The following is a 21918-nucleotide window of genomic DNA, read 5'->3' on the forward strand; positions in this document are numbered from 1 at the left end:
AGATTAATTTTAAATATCACCATTTAATTCCTTGTTAATCATTGTCTCTTTTTCAAACACACTGGCTAAAGTAATAATTGGAAAACAAAATTTACAATCTAAATTTCTATTTTATTTCTTTATTTAATTAATTCAAAAATGTTGCACGTTTTCAAAATTACTAGTGACGCACGTTTTCAAAATTATTAGTGATGACATATTAGTAAAATATAAGAAAAAATTGCTGTTAAATACAGAAATTAGAAAATGTAGAATCACCAGTGTCAGTAAAATCTCCAAAGTCAAGCCTCATGAGCTCGACAATCACTAGTGTGTGTCTAAATGTAGTCGGCAGTTTAACTTAATGATTGATACAGCATTCATGCATATTCAACAAACAATGAGAACCTGTACAATTCAAAGTCAGAGACACAAGGCCAAAAATATTTCGAGGACCCAGTCATGTCTCCGAAAGTATATACATAAATACAACACATGCAGTCCCAATTCAAAGACGACGGTCCGCTACTTATGAATCTTTTGGCTTGCAGCTTAAGGCTGTGGATTTGCACACAGGACAAGTGTTCTTCATGGGCAACCACTTCTCTATGCATCCACTGTGGTATTCATGTCCGCAGTCAAGAGATGCAATGATTTCTCCGCTCTTGTACTCAGTCTGCAAAAAAGACTCGGTTACTTCACCAGTAATAAGTTACACATTCCATTGGCAACAGCCGCCAACAGGGCTATAAAGCATTATTCATAAACAAGGAGAGGAGCCCGGGGCTGATATTCAAATTTTTTCACCGAAAACGTAATCCCAACTCAAACAACATATCTCGTTTCAAACAATATGGTGCAAATCCTCTTCTTCCCAAGTTACGATCAACAAATTTTCAGCTTGTAATGATAATAATTTGTTCTAACAAAATGCACACAACTTGCACACAACTTGCACACAAATTGCACGATTGCAGAGAGGGGACAAAACATGAAATCTAAAAGTTCTATATCATCCGATCCTGCTTTCTTTTTGTCCATTTTTTGTGGTGAAGAAATGTTATTATTTGGGGACGCATGCATGCCTAACATGGAGTGATAATTAGTAAATAACCTGACATAAATAATAATTTTTCTAATATATATGGTCTCGATATTATTCGCAACCTTGATTTACTGACATCAAAAAATGAGAAGTCCGTCACTTGGATAGTTTGATTGAACACCCAGCATACACTTTCATAAAAATACCTGGCAAACAACACAAAAATTAATTGGCTCATCCAGGGAAGCTGCCTCTTCAAGATTGATACAAGATCCTGAGCAGGTAAAAGTTCTTGTTTTCAAATATTTTCGAATAAATTCTTCGGGCAATCCGGTCCCAACACTTCCTATTTGTTCTCCAAGTGCAAGGAGCTCCTATTATATTAGAAAGATTCAATTTCTTATGGTATCATTTCATCACATGTTTGTCTAAGCAAGAAAACAAACACCATGAACTGCTTCCTGATTACCTCATAAGACATGTGATCTATATCCAAACGCATATCTATGTGCTGATCAATGGAGCCCCCTGATTCATGTTCATGGTATCCAGGAATCTCAAGTACTGCAACTTCCTAAAAATTGGCAGTCCCCGGCAATAATGTCAATTATGAATGAAGTGAGATATAGTCGAACCTTACGATTTATTCACGTGAGTGTGTTGCGATTTGGGGGTGGAGGGGTGGGAGGCGCAAGTAACCGAATAAAAAATGTTGCTGGTTGAAACCACTAATCCACACAAACAAACCCAACCACACCCCCCCCCCCCCAAGGTTTCAGAAACCTTACTTCTTCTGGCAGAACTCTCATGTGTGGCAGGTTGCGGGGCCTTGCATTGGAGTCGAGCATGATATCCCTTTGATGAGGCTGGTATAGCTGGAAAGCTGTTGGCAGACCAGGAACTAGAAATGCAGGCCCAGCATCTATGACATCTTGATAAGGATTGATGGAAGTATTTGAAGCACTGGTTGTTGAGATTCTTCGAGAAGAGGTAGCCATTAGTGATGGGAAGTTAAGATTGTAACCTCTCACCGCTTGCAAAGGAGGGGCCGGATGATAGGGATTTGGATGGCCTTGAGGAATGGGAGGATTTAAGAAACCATTTGAAATTATGTTGCTTCCTGCTACTTGATAACCTTGTATGCCTATATTCCCCGTTTCAGCATTAGCTGACATGTCAAGAAATGGAAAGATAGATCAGGAACCCTCATTAGAATAGAGGACAGATTCAACTCAAAATAGCCAGAGAAACGAGTTATAAATAAAGATAGATTTTTACCACGAACATACGGTGGATCGGGAGCTTGAGTCCATGGAAAGGTGCCGTTATCACCATTGTGTGCACCAAACTGCATGTCCAACCAAGGATTGCTATGAATCTGAACAGGTAACGCAACATAATTTCTTAGCAAATGACCAGTATTATGTGCAAGGGCAGATTCAGGTCGGATCGAACCAGGTCTGTTCCTCACAATTCGATGAGATCCATTTTCCACTATGGATGCCGGGTCACTCCCACCATATTCTGGTGGCAGAAAAGAAGCAGCATCCGTTGAGGTAACATCAGATTCAGCTGGTTGTGTAGATGGAGCAGCAATAGAAGAGCTGGGGCCTGCTGAAGCATTATGATATTGGTGATTTGTCGGAACCCCCTCCACAATGTTTCTCTTAAATGATGCTCTGACACCATCCACATATGGTATATTGCTAAAATAGCTGTCTGCAGGAACACCAATGACTCTCTGAGAGCTTGAAAGGGACAACTGATCATATGCCCCGTGAACTGGAAGGGGGAACTCCCTTATACCAGAGGGAGGTGCCAAGTAAGGATTAAAGTGGCTGGATTGTGCGGTAATGGCTAAATCAAGATTAACGGCTGAATGCTGAGGCTGGACACTACTGTACCGAGGCATCCCATAAAATAAAGCACTGTCATGATGTTCAGGGATGTGATGAAAATTTAAATCATGACGGTTTTCCAGAGTAGAAGCAACCGAGTGGACACTGAGTTGAGGATAGTTTGCTACATTCCCATAAAAGATGCAAGGTTCAGGATGTAAATGGCTATAGCCTTGAGGATCTGATACCGAATCAATAACATGACCATTGAATTGAGTGTTCCGATGCCCCATATTGGATGAGTTTCCTGCATCACTTGCACAAGCTTAAATTAGAAATCAGTAATTGAATTCAGGTTATTCATATTGTTGCAAATACTAAACTCTGCAAACAGAAGACTGGGTCAACTCACCATGGATCAACAAAGAGTGGGCATATAGCAAATCAAACTAAATTCACAAATCCTCTACCTTAAGATGATGCAACGAGTTCAACATTGCTGTTAGCACATCAAATTCATTTACTGAAAAAACTTTCTTTCCCACTGATTCACACTAATAATCACACACTCCAACACCAACACACTCAAGACAATGGCACGCTCGAAAATGATGGTCGGATTAGGACCAGAGGAATAAAGTTAATCTACACTGCAAAAGAACACAATTCCAATTAACAGCATGAAAATAGAGAGCCTGACAGTTACGGGAATGAGACACTGCATTTTGTGGTAGTCAAATAAACATATAACTGGCTTCATCAAATCAAAGTTTTAATTAATCAAGTTGAATTCATCCATTCTCTAATGAGATATGTTCCATTGATGATAAAAAATACTTACCACATATCAACAGGGGCAGATTCAGTTTATGGAGTTATGATTGACAAACCACTACAATAAAATCGTCAATAAACTTGAAACTTCAAACGCAGAGCTATTCACAGACGGACAGACACATGGCACTATGGAAGGGCGGCAGACTTGAAAATCAAGTCAAAGTTTCCAAAATATCAGTTGTAGATGAAGAATATAAATTTTGCAACTTTTTGTCAAATGTGTGTGCAGTGCGAAGATTCGACAGAATGGTCAACTCTAAACTTTTAACTTCTCTCTGAAAACGGAAACACGATAGATTTAGGAAAAAAAATAAAACGGTTAAGGGAAAAAACATAACATGAATTTGGTCACTATCCAAATGCTCCTCGTATGTAATAAGTAACAATAATCTAATAACAGTTGAATTGCATTGAAGAGATAACCAAATCCATGAATACCATATGTCTAAAAATAGAAGATGGAATTGGGAACCGGTGGGACGTCCATTGCCCATGATTAACGGAAACGACTAAGCTTAGGTACTCATGATTGACTATTCCCACCAACTGTTACACCATTTAACTAAACAGTTATGACGAATTCCATAAAAACGAAATATCATGTTTTGAGATAAGCGACAACAGTCAACGGTTAACAAAGCTTGACACGCCTCAAACAAATAACTCATAATCAAAGACCATGTACTTTGGTAAGAAGAACATATAATGCATCTCCAAAGATTCCAAACATAAAAATTACATCACATATATTTTCAACTTTTGATCAACAAGACATCATGCTGAATATGCTAAACATATTTGTCATTTATGGAAAAAATTTCTTCATTTAATTTCATCAAAGTTTCTCTCTTTTCCGATTACCCAACACTCCAGCAAACATCAAACATATAGATTGGAAACCGCCCCTCCTTAACAAACTAAAGGGTTGCGTTATTGACTTGTGAACATAATCAAGAAGGCCACCAAATCATATAACTGAAAAAACTTATGGGACGGAAAATGAAAAACAAGAAATTAAAAAAAATAACCTTTGGATCATCCAAAAGTTCCAAGCTTTCGTAAGTCTCCACCCGCCTTCAATAGATTCCACTATCTAAGTTGGAATTCCTGCGAACAAAATAAATGAATGAACAGATATAAAATTACCAAAAAAAATGGAGGAAAAACCCTAACTTGGAGATACGCTGAAAAAGTCATCAATGATCATCAAAGCAACAATCAAAGAAAAACCCACCAACAAAATGGCCTAAAAGGACAAATGTATGCATTGCATGTATACGAAATTGTGGACAAATAACAGAGTCAGAAATTGAAAATTCTGGGGAAAAAGATGATTTTAAATTTTTTCAAAATTGATTATATCATCCAAGCGCAAACCAGATAGAAGGATAATCGAAGGTGAAAAATAAAGAGATCTGATTACAAAGAAGAAAGATAAGTTACTTGCAATTTAGAGAGAGAGAGAGAGATAGGGATTCCAATGATAAATCACCTGTTAATATTCTTCCATGCTCTCTAATGTTTCTTATTATCACATTTTTTTAAAGATAAATTATGCACATTTTTCACTATTTTGAACATTTTATATAATTTTACTACGGGGCTATTTAATAAATTTTCTTTATATATCCACTGAATTTTTATGAATGCCACTTGTTTGTCTGATAGAATGCTCCAGCGGTGATTTTGCGTGCATATGCCTTGGAGGCTTCCCTCCTCGATATTAATACATGTAAAAACTAAAAATTGAGAGAGAACTATTTCTTGTATAGTATGTGAAGTATAGAATTGCTGATATTTTTCTACCATACTCAATATTTGACTATCCTATGAAATAAAATAAGAATACTATAAAATATTTTATTTACAGGATATGATCATAATCTACGTTCCACTTCAGCTTGGTTGTAAATGTTGACTAAACCAAGCTTGCCAACAAGAAATTAATGAGTATCTCTTGATATCCTATTTACAAATTGATCGGTCAACTGACGAGTAGTAGACACATTTTCAATGCTTGTAAGCTTTGCATCCAACTTATCTTTGATGAAGTATCGATTGACTTCCACATGCTTTGTTCAATCACGATGAACTGACAATGTTGATAGTTAATTGGTTGTCGCAATAGAGCTACATAGGATTATCACACTACATTTTCAGTTTTTTCGATAATCTTTTTATCCAGATTATTTCGCACACTCCATGAGTCATTGTTCTAATCTCTGCTTCTGCACATTATTTCTTACTCCCATCAAGTTACTATATTTCCCCAAACAAATGTACAATACACTCATGATACTTTTCGTTCAATTATGGAAGATGCCCAATCTGCATAAGTGAATGTATGCACACTTCGAGCCTCTTTCTTTGCTCATCTCCCATTGGTTTGTTACAAATAACTTAAAATTCGATATAATGAATAAATGTGAGCTTGACATGGTGAATTGCATATATTGACTCACCAAACTAAGGCAATATCTGGATGATTATAAACTAGATTGATAAGTTTCTCAACGAGAAATTGATATCCATCTAGGTTTATTGACGCCCCCTCAAATATTTCCCTTTATTTCCAAGCTCAATTGGTGTCTTACTTGGCTTGCAACCTAACATACCAGTTTATTCTAAGAGATCTAGTGTATATATATTTCCTTTGAGAAACTGGTGTGTCTCTCTTGCTTTTGCTATCTCTATCCCTAAAAAATATTTCAGCTCATCAAGATCTTTGACTTCATACTCATTTGTCATTAACGGCTTGATATTCTCCATCTCTTGGTTGTATCTCCTATGACAATTATACCATCAACATACTGAAAATAGTAATCTTACCTTTTTCAGAATGATAATGAACAATGTATGATATGCATGTCTCTGCGTATATCCAAGACTTTTTACTACCCTAGAAAATATGTCAAATCAAGCTCTTCGAGACTGCTTCAATCCATACAAAGACTTGTAGGGCTCGCATATTATTTGTTCATCTTTTCTTCAAATCATGGTGTTTGATTCATATAGACTTTCTCTTCAAGATCCCTGTTGAAAAAGACATTTTTATATCAAGTTGATGGAGATGTGACCGACGATTTCGCTTGGAAATAAATCTAGCAAGTGAATTAGGTCAAGTTAAAGTAAATGTATGATGAGTCCAAGTATCGATCCCACATATACTAATATTTAATTGCTAGAATTTTTATCACTTAACTTAAGCTAGACAAAATAAATAAAAAGATGATATATGGATTATTAATATAAATTATTAAATAAAATGAATGCAATTAAAACCGATGGATTCAAATATCAAGGAGGGATTCAAATTCAAATAAAGAACTAAGACACACGACGGTATCAAACTCTACTACGTTGGCACGTATTAAAATTTAATTAATTATTTTAATTCTTGAAAATCACAGTGAAGTCCTCAATTTATTTATAAACAATTCCTCGAGTTAATACACTTATTTAAATCTAATAGTCTAATTATTTCTAATTGAATTTAATTAGATCTAAATGCATTAAATCTTCGTGGAATTTCAGTTCGTCTAAAACCGCACACTGAAACCGAATACTATTTCTAGTCAGTTTAACCATGTGTTGATGAGGTCTTTGTTGTTATATTTAACCAATCATATTTCGATCCGTAATTAATCAACAAATATGTAAATAGTTGATCATGCTATTAACAAAAAATATTAAACCAACATCAATCAACAATTAAAATAAAAAAAATATATTTGAAAATAAACCAAATATCAAGTAAAGTAATATCTGGTCCTATTGTGGTCTTAGCCTAAAAAAAATTATTCCATAAATAAATTCAAACATAAGTGAAAACTCATATTTAAATTCATAGAAGAAAACATGATCAAGAAAGAATAAGAGGGATTCTCGGTGATTTTTCTCGTGTGTTAAGGAATTTCTCATGCTTCTGTCTCTTCCTCTTTGATGTTGTCTTCAGTGTAGTCTTCTGTTCACCTCTGTTCTCAGCTTCCTCCCTTCACTTCTGCTCCCTTCTGTATGTCTCTCTCATCTTCCTCTCTCTACTTTTCTCTGCTAAAAGTTTCTCTGCCTCTCTATATCCTCACGCCTCTTCTGCGCTACATTTTTTTTTCTTTTTATGCTCCCTCCTCTTGCTGCTCACGCACGCTGTCTTTTTTTATTTCTTCATGAGCCTAATCCTCCAATTCCTTGAAGCCCGTGTCAATTTCAAAACCCGTAAATAAGATTGTAAAGATTTTATTTTCAAAGATGAGGCTTCATTTTTATCAATATCTGCACAAATTTTCTTCCAAAACTTCCAATATTTTCAAGATAATAAAATATAAAAATGTTTTATTTCATTTCTTTTGGTATTTTGTTTGTAAAATCATCTTATCTCCCAAATTATGTTTTTTTCCTCTTTTATTCAAATCTACAACTGTTATAAAATTAATTTAGATAAGAACAAAATTAGGAATAAAATTCAAGACAAGCACAAATATTATAAAATTAAATTCCTGAATCTTTATAAGATTTGGCGATAAGATCCTAACGAAGAATAACTACTGTAGAGAGAAGTATTCTCACAGTAATACGTTTTACAACTTGAGCAAAAGTTTCAGTTTATTTTATTCCACAGGCTTGGGTGAATGTGTTTTGTACCTTCCAATAGAACCATCTGCTTTATATTTGACTGTAAATACCCATTTTTCATCCCCACTATATTTTTTCCTTGTGGCAATTCCACTAAGCTCTGGTTATTATTTTGTTTAAGAGCCTATCTTCTAAAAGAGTCATTCTCCGCTCAGGATTATCTAGAGCAGCTTATTGGATAGACCTGGGAATTTATTGCTTGAAAAACTAGAAGTAAAAGCATGGAATGAAGGGAAAAGATGCAAGTAGAAAACAAATTCAGCAATGAGATGTCGAGTACAAGATCTCACACATTTCCTAATTCCTACGAGCAAATAGAGAGAATGGGACATCCTTGTTCAATCAGCCATGCACCATCGGTTTAGTTTCGTGATAGATTTTTCGCCTTGTAATTCTGATTGAAGTATTGATTACCCCATGTGTCTAATATTGGTTCAAAAACGGGAAGTTCGGTATCGCTTATATCGGTTTGTATGTTACTGTATATAACTCTGATTTCTCAAGATACATATAAGAGTGCGTAGTAGTGGCACTGTCATACAAAAAAAAACTTATTAAATTGAAGTTTTGTACTGATGTTAATATCAGTTATCACAATGGTAGAATATAAAATAAAAGTTATGTGAACTGGGAAAATAGTAAATGAGAAATTGGGATTTTTCGACTACTCGTTTTATTCAAATTTCTTTCTTCGAAAAGGTTGAACATAGAAATTCAGAAATTAGTTTGTATCCACCACTTTTCCTTTATAATCTAGTAAAAATCGATATCCATATAGATATACAAGCACACGAAGCTGACATTTGGCTTTAACTTTTAAACTAAGTATTAATCAATATAATTTAAAGATGATTGCAGCAGCTTATATACATATGTTGCATCAATGTTTGGTTTTGTGATTTTCATTTTTAAAAAAAAATGGTATTTAGAAATGAGGTAAAAACTTGTGTGAAACGGTCTCACATGTCGTATTTTGTGAGACATATCTCTTATTTGGGTCATCCATGAAAAAATATTACTTTTTATTGTGAATATCGGCAGTGTTAACCCGTCTCACAGATAAAAATTTGTGATATCGTCTCGCAAATAATTTCTTCCCCCATATACGATCATACTTAAACATATATTTTATATTTTCTTTGTCCTTGACAATTAATTACTTGCTACCGTAGAAATTAAACCTTGAAAGCACTAATAATTCCTCTCTTTTTATTTGTTTGGTTTGCTTTGACTCAGAGGCTTGGGAAATTATAACGAAAAAAGGCGAACAAAAGTTTAATTAGTCACTGTTTAAATTATAATATAAAGTAATAATTCCATATTTTCAAATAATATAATAGAGATAAATAGACAGATGCAGTGGGCCCCTTCATTTGTGGCCGATGGCTACTCCATTCCCATTTGCTGCTAAGCCTTTAGGAGCATTTTCCCCCAATGAATTTTTGCCATTTACATCGGTTTGCTATCTCATTCTTTTCTTACAAATTATAGTTTTATGTGCACGTGTCGTGTCTATTATTATTTTTAATTAGGTGAGAGGTTTTTATTATTATGTCAAGCACCATATATCATCTCAAATTTAAGATTTTGATATAATAAGAAAAGTTAAAGACTATTTTCATGGCTAATTTATTACAATTTGAACTTATACAAAGTGAAACAAAGTAATGTTTGTAAATATTTAAGAAAATGATTTTTTTACAAATTTGTAAAATTTTGTAAAAAAACATTTAATAATATTTTTTAATCATTTGCAAACAATTTCTTGGTATTATATCAAACTAGAAAGTCATAGGTTTAATATTTAAATTATTCGTTATATTTCCTTACGTTGTATCTAGGCATTTGTCACACAATTTCCGATTTAATTTCCATCTTTTTTTCTAGTAAGCAATGTGAGCTGTTATTTCCTTTCCTTTTCTTTTCTTTTTTTTTTTTATTTTCAGTTTTGTTTCTCAAGATGAATGAGACTGTGAGATGACTTCTGATGTAATATGATGTGTAAATTTTCGAAATTTTGAAGGATAATTTGTTTTCTTTTACGACAGCAAACAAGAATCTTCAAACATATATGTGTGTGTGTATGTATTTCTTTTGAATAATAGAATGATGTCAAATGATTGGGGTTTCCCTTCCCTATATATGCATGAGAGATATAAATCATTAAGTGCATGAAACATGCATAAATTTGAAATACAAATTAAATAAACCAAATAAAAACAACCCTGATAATGTCGTCGGAGAAAAATAAACTTACCCCAGGACATCGTTCTTGTAAGTTTTTCGATAATGTTTTCGTGATATCGACTCCACGAGATTCTGGTGTAAAACATATAATTCGACGCATCATTGTCATCAATCATCAACCTCAAAAGATTGATACTCATTTTTTTAAAAACGACCATGAATATCTTAGTAAATAAACTGAAAAATCGAATCATGATGATATATTGACGAGTAAATTGACCTAGACCGAAATTCGAGCTTAAAATCAAGTATTTCTTGGAAATTAATAGCTTCTAAACTCATCATGTATCAAGAACAATTAGTAAGCTGGTTCCTCTCAATAAATAAACATATGCATGATATTGGGCACATTTTTTTTATTGAGGCACACTAGAACAATGTACGTTACCGTCGATCATCGAGTCGTCCCTATTATTAGAGTAAAGTATGTATAATAATCGGAATTATAGAACCCAAATGGCGACTGACAATTAAAATTTACTCTGCAAGTGAAAAATATACGAACTTTTCACATATGGTGAAACCGGAGGAAATGGTTATTATTAACGAATTGATGCAAATATCTACATAGCCAAAGGAATGCTTATGACCAAACCGGCCTGATATGGAAACGTGGAGTTCATGTCAAATTACTTCCACTTCCCAAGTCTAATAGACGGACACAACATCCTCCATGCTAATACTAAAAAACTTAATGGTGGTGATGTTCACACTCCGGTGGGGTAGCTGGGAACCGAGCTGTATCCGAGCAGTAGTCGTAGACCATGTGGTTAGCCCTCACCCATATGAGCTGGTGGGATTGATGTAGATTCAGCTCAGACATGGTCGGCTCGTCCCACCAGTACTGTTTATCACCACCACTGCTACACTTTTTTATGTTCTCGGACACCGAGGCACCGTCGAGGCATTGGCATCCATTAATTTCAAACCCTTTGTAGGAGGCTATGAAGGGTGCATGAGACCAATCTGTTTTGACTCTCCCACCTTGTGTAGCCCAATCATCAGCATTCCATATTGAACTGTACACCTCCATTGGTTGGTCTTTTGGAAATGGTATGCCTTTGTGCTCTAAGTTAGAGTGTACACGAACAGGAGTTTCATCCACTAAGAATCTGCAAAATTTTAATAATTTGTGAGCAAACCATTCCATGAATCTGCACAAAAGATAAAAGTGCATATAATTTTTTTAAAAAGAAAGATAAAATACTTTTTATCAAGCCTATAACTCATACGACACGAGATTCCTACTGCAGTAGCATTAAGCAAATTGGAACTTCACACATACACGTACCAGACACGTGGGGAGAAAGAGAGAGATAGAGGGCTCACAGAACTTGGCGCTGGGTCCATGAAATGGAGTAGGAGTGAAAATCCTTACTAGGATCGAACCAAAGATTGAGTCTTTGTTCTCTGTTGCCAACTCCATTCACATAAACATTGGTTTGCACAAGGTAAGGTTCGCCACTTCGTGTTGCCTAAGAACTCGAAATCGAATTCATTGTGATAAGCTCCATCTGATGACATCTTTCCACACACGCACAAAACAAAATTACCACCAAATTGATGATTCTAATGGACTAAAAAGTAAAGCGAAGATGAAATATTAGTCAGCATAGACACACAATTTTTTAGTTTCAACTTTCAACTTTCTTTTTTAGTTAAGCAGAGCTTCTTTTATGTTTCACGTCCCAACCACTAAACTAATTGAAGCATATTTGTGCTTGCACAGAAGATTTAAAAATACTATTTTTTAAAATAGAATCTAAACTAAATTTGGACTCATGATTTTTTATTTTTCCTTTTGATACGTAAAAAAAATTCCCTGTTTTATACATAAAAAATAAGATGGAGTCTACCTCTTCCCAAGAATCACAACAGCTGATACAAGTCAAGTTTGAATATTGCGACGACTAGTTACGAGTTTTTGCATAAAAAGGGTACTCGTTGCATAAAGGCACAATGCAAATCATACACTTCCCTTGTGACTTAAAGGGGAAGACAGCTGTCATTAATACAGTCATGTACGTATAATATGTCAAGGATTAAATTTTCACCAACCACTTACAAAGTGAAATGAAAGCAGTTAATGAACCCCTCAGATCCCAATCAATAGCGAAACAGATTTTTTTAAAATTCCTTCCGTTCTTGTTTGAAATATTGATGCATGATTTAACAAATAAACAAGAAAGTGTAGTAAAAATTCCATAAAACATACGTAGAAGGCAGTAACAGTCCCAGCAGAGTCTCCTTCCACGAGCTTAATCTGAAGTGTAACTTTCCCATACAAATACTTGCTCTTTGATGAAAATCCAGCGCCTATATTATTCCAAATTTACCAAAACCCAGAAAACAATACTTCGTGGATAAATTTTGAATAAATACAAGAAAATCTTCAACATTATTAAACTCGGATGAAACAAAATGACATGTAAATGAAACTTAGCACCATTCGGTGATCAGAAAGGGAGCCAACACACAGAATACATACAACCTAACTCGAAAAAACTATAAATATCAATGAGTGTATTTATAGTACCTGAGTGGTTATCAAGTTTCATTTTCAGAAGCTCTCCTTCATAGCTGAAATGATCCAAAGCCCAACTTGGCTGAAAAAGATCATCAAATCTTGATGATCCAACAACGGAACCCACCAACGCAAATGCAAGGAAAATACCCAAGAAATCTTTCAACATTTCCTGACGGTGAATTTTATGATACTTTTCTTCTTCTTTTTTTTTTATCTGTGCAAATTAAATGCTTGGTATGCCGTATGTGCTGTGGAGGACATGAGATGTTCGATGGTTTATTTATATAGGGGAAAGAAACGATGATTAGGCTTAACTGGAAAGCCACTCGGCCACGTCAGTCGCATTCGCCGTACATGTAAGACTCCATCTCAGAATCTCGTTTTTCGATGTGCCATTTACAAATCAAAGGCTGGTGGAGCCATTGTTCTCTTCCTCGGTGTGTCGGTTTGAGTTAAGAGTTGTCTATATTTCCATTTTAATTTGGACTCGTGATTTTTTACTTTTCGGTATGAATTAGAGCTAATACGGTGACATAAAAATTAGGCAAATCAAATAAATTATAATAGACAAATTATACTTTCAGACTCGTTCGAAAAAATATTACGTAATAACGACTGCAATGTTTCTTCTTTGACGTTGTGAGAAAGATACAATGAACTAACCATATTGATATCAAGTATTTACTTGTATTTAGTTAGTATTATAAAATATGGGGTATTGAGTTCAAATATAATATAATGATATATTTTTTAAAAGTAAAATGTAAAAACTTTCACATTAATGAGTATATTGAAAGAAATATAAGAATATTCTTCCTGAAACTTATATTATGTTGCGTTTTAATGAAGGGAAGGAACTATTCGAATAATGAAATCAATTATGGTTATTATTTAAAACACTTTATTTGATTAAATAACGAATTTGAAATTAACTTGAACTCTATAAATAGAAACGACTCAAAAAAATTTGAAATTATCAATAAAGATTTGTCAATAAAAACATAACCAAACATTTAAAAAAAAAATTCATGTGGATGGAATATAAATTTTTTCGTTCGAATTGAATTTTGCGAAGAGTAACACCCCAATTGGAAGAGTGGTGTCGGCTGCTTCACAGGTATTGGGGGACCAGTCGCTGTCATGTTAAAAATGTGTACCTGTGGAAGCCAATTGGAATCCTACACGTGGAACACCCCAGCTGGACTATGCTTTGTACAGTTGTTCCTCCACTAGTTGTTAAAAGAAGGGAATGGCCCCCCCATATTACATTTTAAAAGTTTAAATTTTCCATTAAAAAAAAAAAATTTGTTCCATTTCACCATTTGGTACTTTTGATATTTGATATTATTGCCTTTTCCATACGGCAAATGCAGAATGTGATTCTTTCTTATCCTACGCTCATTCGTATTATATATATATATATATATATATATATCCACAATTTCAAAAGTCATATTCATTTATGACTTTTGAATTTGTCGATATATATATATATAATATATATATATACTGGTTATTCTGCACACGCACACGCGATGCGTGTGTGTACAGTTTTTTGTAATTATTGATGGACGAAAGTGATATTTGACAAATTACGGAGGGACTAAATTGCTATTTAAATTGTTGAAATAAAAAAATAAAAATAAAAGTGTGTTGAAATTAAAAACAAAAACAAAAATGTAATATTAGTATCATATCAGGGTAAAATTGGAGGAAAAATTTGATGTCCCCTAGGTGATTAATATCATGTTCTCATCCTTAATATATATATATATATATATATATATATATATATAACTCAAACTCTTTTGAGAAACTTGGGCATTAAAATTAAAATTAAAATTCACACAAAATTCCCCAATAAATTATTCTTAATTAAAAAGATAATGTTATAAATAGAGATATCATAAAAACAGATAATTTGGATGGTATAATAAGAGTAAAAACATTGTTTTCATAATCGAATCGTATCGGACCGAAAATTGATCACGTATCCATTTTTGACATCATTTAAAAACCGGTTTCTGGATTAAAACCTTGTTGTATAGGTTCACGATTTTATTTTTAAAATTTAACTTTTTTATTATATATATGTTTATTTGTATTATAAACTTTCTTAAAATATTATTTTAACAATATTAGAACTTATTTGATTTTTTAAACATTGCAAATATATGTATTTTTATTATTTATATATACATTTAATATTTTTAAAATGTATTATTTATTATATTATATAACAATATTTTATTTTAAGGTGAATTATTTCGATAATATACTTTTAAAAAAAAATTATATAGAGTTCGTACATATACTTTAAAAAAAAATGTACCTGTACGCATATGATGAGGTACGGGGGCTTCTGTGGACCTTTGATTCATGTTCGATCAAGGGACGGCATCGCCAGCTGGACTCTGCAACCACACTAAATGACGTGACCTTTTCTTTTCTTGATTGGACAATTTTTCCCCTTTTTTAGGGGTAATATTATACAATTTTATATATTATTTTAAAAGTTGATGTCCGTATGAAAATTCATTATCTATTTCAGAAACCTAGAATAGTGTGCCACATTAATATGTGACGAGCAAATATATGGAAAAATTAATTTATCAAGTACTGTGAAAAACACCCCGAAATTTAATTTTCAGTAATCAATAAAATAAAATAAAAGATTTTTAAGACACATTGTGGGTTTGTGACACCTTTTTATAATATAATTTTTTCACATATATGACTGTTTCGTTTTTTTTTTTTGTGTGGGAAGAAATGAAGAAGTTAGGGTGATCACGGTATAGTTTTATGGTTTTTAAAAAAAATTTAAAATGAATTGTCATATGCGGTCGATTGGTATTTTTTAAAAATAATCACGTTTTACATGTAGAATTAGCTTTATAATTTTGAGCGATTTCGGATGGTTGCAGTCGGTTTACGATTTTTTTAAATGACAAATAATAAAACATATATTTTGATTTATTTGAAAACAACAACAATACAGTGTTTTCACATATGAAATATAGTTCAAATCATATAAATATAAAACTAGATAAAACAATAATTAAGATTCAAAACTAAATTAATAATTTAACAACACACCACAATCATAACAAAAACATCATTTACACTATTTTATCATTTTTTTATTTTCAAATTTCAAACAAAAAATTGTGATAAAAGAAATAAACACTTTAATAAAATACTAAAATGAAGAATAATCGAGAAGAAGATAAGTTTTCTATGTAGGAGAGAAGAGAATTGAGATATAATGAATGGCGACTTCTTTAATTGAATATATTGTTTACAAATTATTATAATCTTAAGATAAATATTAGTGCAAGCGGTTTAGACGGTGCGATTTTTGACAAAAATAATAACCAAACAGCGTATGCGGTGTGATTTATGGTTATTATTTTTAATCGTTGGTTTTATGAAATTTTAAGAAAAATAATGCGATGCAATTCGATTCAGACGGTTGGTAAAAAAATTGATCATTCTTGGAAAAAATATAGACTATGCGAACCTAATTCCGGTAGGAAACAAAGTTAATTTCAAATCATTCTATTACCTATCCAATAAAAAAATTTCAATTCTTATTAATTTAGTTCCGAATTAAAATGAATAAATTGAAATTTTGTGTTATTTTTTTTTATATTAAAATGAATAAATTGAAATCTTGTGTTATTTTTTAAAAAAAAAATGGCATCGATTTAAATTTTACACACAAACTTTATTTTTTGAAATCTATATATTTTTAACTTCTTTATAAATAAAAAATTCATCTATCTAAATGCAATTTTACATAATTTTATGGCCGAGCAAAATATTTTATTGGGAAATTTCACCTTGTTTCAATTATTAAATTATTTGGTTTCTCGATCGAAATTTTGATGCCAATTTATATAGGATTAGAGTTTGATCATTCTTAGTAATGCTGTGTTGTAGAAATTTCAGGCGATACATTGGATTTCGCGATTTAATATCATATGAATTTTATTTTTTATTTTTTTTTTTTGAGTTTGTTGAATTCTATGCATATCTCATGTAGTTCTAGATTAGTTGAGAGGCCAAAAATATTGGAAAAGAATTAAGATTGTTACAAAGATTACTCCCATTTTCTAGTCAATTTTTACACAAATTTTCTTCTTCAGCTATTTGTAAAATTTCAATCTTTAATATATGAATATATATAATTTTAATATGATGTTCACTCATCGTCTCAGATTATATTTGCATATTTATACGACCACAGTTGGGATGTGGAAATCTATCTAGCTACTTAAACTCACGCAACTTATATTAACTTAGTAGGTCATTAAATTTCGTAATTTTTTTGACAATTTTTGTTCGACGTTTGATAAAAAAAAATTAAAAATAATAATAATCGATTTAAAGTCGGAAATGGTATGAAAGGATATACTAATTACACACATCAGTAAATTGAAGCTGTGATTGCATTCCCAAAATTGTAAAGGTTGCGTCGGTAGAGTGCACGCCTCTTTATGCCTACACATGTCTTCTTGGAATTTACATTTTTCCCTCCCCAATCCTCACTTCACTTTTTCCCAAATACACACATTTATACCCATTAAAATTAAAATAAACAATACATTCAAAAAATTATTTACAAAATGTTAAGAAACTAAATTAAACCGTCCAATTATTTGTATATACGTGGGTCTATTTTTGAAATCGAAAAAAAAAATGAATAAATTAAATTTGATAGGGTAATAAACATTTGCCCAGTAATTTAATTCCTCAACAAATATATACAATTTTAACTATTTGTTAATACATATTAAATTGTATTTCTTGAACAGCATATTATAATCTAATTAAATTGTATGTGGACGAACAATTGAAAAAAGAAATAATTGTTTTTTGTAAAACTATCTTACAAATTTTTATTTGTGAGATATGTTGACTTAATCTATAATTATCATGAAAATTAATAATTTTACCATAAAAATGAAATTTTTTAATAAATTGATTGATTGAAGATCGTCTCATACATTTGACGGTCTCATATAAATTTTTATGGTGAAGATATAACCAGTTCACAAGACAAATATATGTATATATTTTGAAATTTTATCGGCTCCCAATGGTCAACTGCTTTAACATCGAATATTGATTTTAAGATGTATTTTAAATCGATCATGATTATTAATAAAAAATATAAATCGAGAGGGGTTGGATAAAAAAATTCCCAATCGAAATTTTCTTTAAGGTGGATGAGTTTCATTTGAGAAATATCTTATTTTTTTGGATTTGAAATGACACTCATCATAGATACACTCGAACCACATTACTATGTTTTATAATAAGTTTATAAATAGAGATGTTGTAATTTGATAGTATAATTTTGTTTGTGAGACGGTGAAATAAATTTTTATCTGTGAGACGGTGAAATACTACCGATATTCACAATAAAAAGTAATATTCTTAGCACAAAAAGTAATACTTTTTTATAGATGACCCATATAAGATATTCGATCCATTAAATTGATCGGTGAAATCGTCTTGACAATAGTTTTTGAGATTTTTTCAAGGGGTCTGAAGTATACAGACATCACCAAATCATCTCCAAAGACGTTAATCCAGTCCATTTCCCCATCCCCATACATGGCCCAATCTAAATCCTTTCGAGGTCCATAATGGAGTTGGGTTCTACTACTTAACCCAAGTATTTAATTATTTGTGGGGTCCCCGAAATTTTAATTTTTGAAATTACTGCGTATGATATATTTGATTTAATAACGACCCTAAAGTGTAGATTCCAAATCAAATCAATATTTAATGAAAATAAAATTTAGTCAACAATAGTGATTGAATGCTTTTAGTCAATTTAAATATTTCAAATCAAAGATAGTGTTTAGCCCAAATCAATTAAACAAGGATCCAACTTGGCTGGGAGCAATTTAATTAACCAAAATCCATAAAGCTCAAGCCACAGCCCAATAGATGAAGCCCAAGGAAAGTTGTAGTTGGCCCAGTAAAGGAACGTTGCTGCCAGTTACGGCCATTACCCAAGGTGGAAGATCGTGGGATGATCGTGGAAAGGAGCAACTGATGGGCAGAGTGTGTCAAAAGAGAAGAGAAGGAAATCAGAAAAAGTCTCGACAAAATCAACACAAAAAATCCACAGCAACTTTTCTAAAAAATTTCTCTTATTTGCTCTGTTGTTTATTGCCATTTCCAACAAGCGCTTCTATAGATTTTAGCAATGTCCATCCAAGTCTCATTTGAAATATTTGTTCGAATTTATAACGGCATAATAAATATTGATGTTGCTTATGAATTCCTCCTTTAATTTCATTTTATTCCTCATTTCACGTTCTTATTTTTGGAGCCATTTCGAGGGAATTAGAACAAACGATCGAATCGAGATTCGCAACGCCTGATTAGAAGTCAGATTATTTCACAATTTTGGCACGATCACGTGCCTGGCACGCCCGCAATTTTCGTGACAAACAAGTTGGCATGCCCAGTGAGACCTAAATGCCTCCAAAGCGTACTGAGAAGAATGAGGAATTCCTCCATCACAGGGGAAATGTCATAGCTCACAGGAAGAAGAAACTGATGCAGATGGAAGAACTGTTGAAAGACTTGTTCACCAGTTCGAGGAAGAGACTATGAAGGAAGGAATTGTTGTTTCTGGTGGTGATGGACTTTCACTGAACTTTATGTTGGTCATGGAGAAAAACATCCGCAGTGATCTCAGAGAAATGACCCAAACTTTCGCTACTGTTATGATGGAATTTGTGGCGGAAGTGAAGGAATGGAAGAAGTCTGCAAAAAGGGAGGTTGTTACACCAGAAAATGATAATCTTCAAGAAACTGACGTTAAATTGTTGAAAAATCAAGGCCAAGGATCAGGGGTTTCTCAAGCAGGTGAAAATCGCCGCTTGGGGGAAACACCGATTCCTGAATCTGTCAGGGAAGGAAGGTACACTCCTCCGCACAAAAAGGATGGGGAATTTGGGTTAAAATTCCAAAATTGCAGTAACAGTAAACAAATGGCTGGTAATATGTTCTCTGTGACGTCTCCTAACTTACATCCAGGGATGTGTGGTGATGGGGGAATGCATGGATATTCAGTGCCAGGTTCGGGGAATAACACTCGGGGGGCAAATTATTCCCCGCACCCATTGCGAAAAACTCCAGTCTTGGACTCCGAGACTGTACATGATGTTATTCAAGAGTTGTATGGCCCGAGAGTGAGGCCAATCAACCGACCAGAGTTTCATAAGTTATACCCCGATGTTGTTGATCGTGAAAATCCTTACCCACGAAGATATCACATTCCAGACTTTACTTTGTACTCGGGGGAAGACTGTCAATCTAACGTGGAACATGTGACAAGGTTTACAATACAGTGTGGGGAACTAGCAAATTTGAATAATTTTTCCAACTACAAGTTACGTTTGTTTCCCAATTCATTGACTAGTATTGTTTTTACTTGGTATGCCACACTGCCTCGGAAAATGATGTTTGAGGTAAAGGAGAACAAGACAAAAACTTTTCATGGAAAATACCGCTGTCACAGTGGAGATGATATGTATTATAGTAGGAGGAATATGAGGTACAGTAGACGATCCATGGCCAAAAGGCCGGAGAACCAGCATCTCGGAAATGTTTCGTTTCATGGGTCAATGAATGACGAGGGAAGGCGTGACCAACAGTCATTCCAGAAGTTAATACAGAGGCCACCACCTCTAGACACCAATAATAGATATGAAAGAAAATCTCGTTTTGTTATTCCTCCCAGAGCAATCCCCAATGGTGTATGGAAACGGGTGGAGCATCCAAAGTTCCTAAAACTGCTTTCTCGGACCCAAAAACGACGTTTGTTGAGAGAAAAAGCTGTTGAGCGCAGATCTAAGGTGGAGGAATCATTCAAAGAAAAGAAAATATTTGAGGAGGAATGTGGAGGTAGCAAGGAAGAAGAGTTACAAATGGAGGATTAATCTTAGCTCCGGCTCAGATGAAAGATCGACAGCCGGAGACGGATGTTTTATAAAGATGGAATAGATGAGAAGTATTGTACAAAGTAGACTGGATAGCCACTTTGGCTAATTTTGAGATATTGACTCGTCGAAAGTTTCTGTAATATGCGAGGAATAGGCTTTTAAGCCATTCCCCGCTGAATTTGTTTGCAAATAGTGATGAACCATCTGTGAATAAATAAAAAGAAAATTTGCTCATGGAATCCTTTGCAGCTGATGTGATTTTAATAGAATAATGTGTTGTCTTGATAGCTGAATTGATGACGTATAGAGCACGTTTATTACATATTTCGATACTTTGATGGTGTTTGGAAAGTATGGGTGATAATGAGCAATGGTGATAACATGTTGTGATAATATTGAAGAAAACAGGCTATTCAGCCGTTGTTCTTAATTTATTTTACAGAAATCCGGGCAGAGTTTTCCCTGTAAACGTGACATCCCAGAAATACAAATACATCAAAACAAATCCCAAGCAGCATGTATAAGGTAAACAACATGTTTCCAACAACAAAATTTGGCTTTCAAGCTATTTTTCCAACTCTACACATCATAAAAGACACTTGCCAAACAATGGCAAACAAGTGCAAAAAAGATATTCATCAAAGCTTGGCAATTTTCTTTTGGATTGGCCGGCGGCACTACCATGAGGATTTTTCATCTCCATTGATATTTAAGTTCATGGCTTGCCAGAAATCCAAAAAATGGGATCTCATCCTCAGTGAATTTGGTGAAGCATCACAATTCATTGTGCTGGTGCATTTCTTGTAAGTACATGGAAGATTATATAAGTTGCACAAGCAATAGACC

At 33.4% G+C, this 21918-nt stretch overlaps 2 protein-coding genes across 11 annotated transcripts; both read right to left on the reverse strand.

Moving 5' to 3' along the window:
- Positions 1–231: 231 nt before the first annotated feature.
- LOC142522339 (putative E3 ubiquitin-protein ligase ZFP1) lies at positions 232–5210 on the reverse strand. 10 transcript variants are annotated; one of them, XM_075625655.1, is made up of 8 exons: positions 5143–5160; positions 4728–4806; positions 3333–3512; positions 2303–3169; positions 1813–2192; positions 1494–1598; positions 1231–1398; positions 232–655 (listed from the first exon to the last, which is right to left on the reverse strand). In XM_075625655.1, the coding sequence occupies exons 4-8, from the start codon at positions 3153–3155 to the stop codon at positions 509–511; spliced, it is 1653 nt and encodes a 550-aa protein (XP_075481770.1). In that variant the 5' UTR covers positions 3156–3169; positions 3333–3512; positions 4728–4806; positions 5143–5160; the 3' UTR covers positions 232–508. The 10 variants fall into 10 exon arrangements, with proteins under 10 accessions (XP_075481770.1, XP_075481768.1, XP_075481769.1 ...); XM_075625653.1 differs by lacking the exon at positions 5143–5160 and adding an exon at positions 4934–5136; XM_075625654.1 differs by lacking the exon at positions 5143–5160 and adding an exon at positions 4873–5136.
- A 5883-nt stretch (positions 5211–11093) lies between these two features.
- Positions 11094–13530, reverse strand: LOC142522868 (xyloglucan endotransglucosylase protein 6-like). Its single transcript, XM_075626441.1, is given in 5 exon segments — positions 11094–11687; positions 11905–12041; positions 12043–12099; positions 12791–12891; positions 13112–13530. Coding segments are annotated over 5 exon segments (873 nt in total). The 5' UTR covers positions 13269–13530; the 3' UTR covers positions 11094–11266.
- Positions 13531–21918: the final 8388 nt, after the last annotated feature.

The sequence above is a fragment of the Primulina tabacum genome, chromosome 13 (genome assembly GCF_025594145.1).
Source record: "Primulina tabacum isolate GXHZ01 chromosome 13, ASM2559414v2, whole genome shotgun sequence".
NCBI lineage: Eukaryota > Viridiplantae > Streptophyta > Magnoliopsida > Lamiales > Gesneriaceae > Primulina > Primulina tabacum.

What these genes read in the sequence shown, in the direction of transcription:
- LOC142522339 (XM_075625650.1), bottom strand. Translation starts at nt 3,155, where the DNA reads ATGGGGCATCGGAACACTCAATTCAATGGTCATGTTATTGATTCGGTA. An exon ending in TGAGAGTTCTGCCAGAAGAA is followed by an intron (nt 1,599 to 1,812) that starts GTAAGGTTTCTG and finishes GCCAATTTTTAG; the next exon opens with GAAGTTGCAGTACTTGAGAT. An exon ending in ATTTTTGTGTTGTTTGCCAG is followed by an intron (nt 656 to 1,230) that starts GTATTTTTATGA and finishes TCTTTTTTGCAG; the next exon opens with ACTGAGTACAAGAGCGGAGA.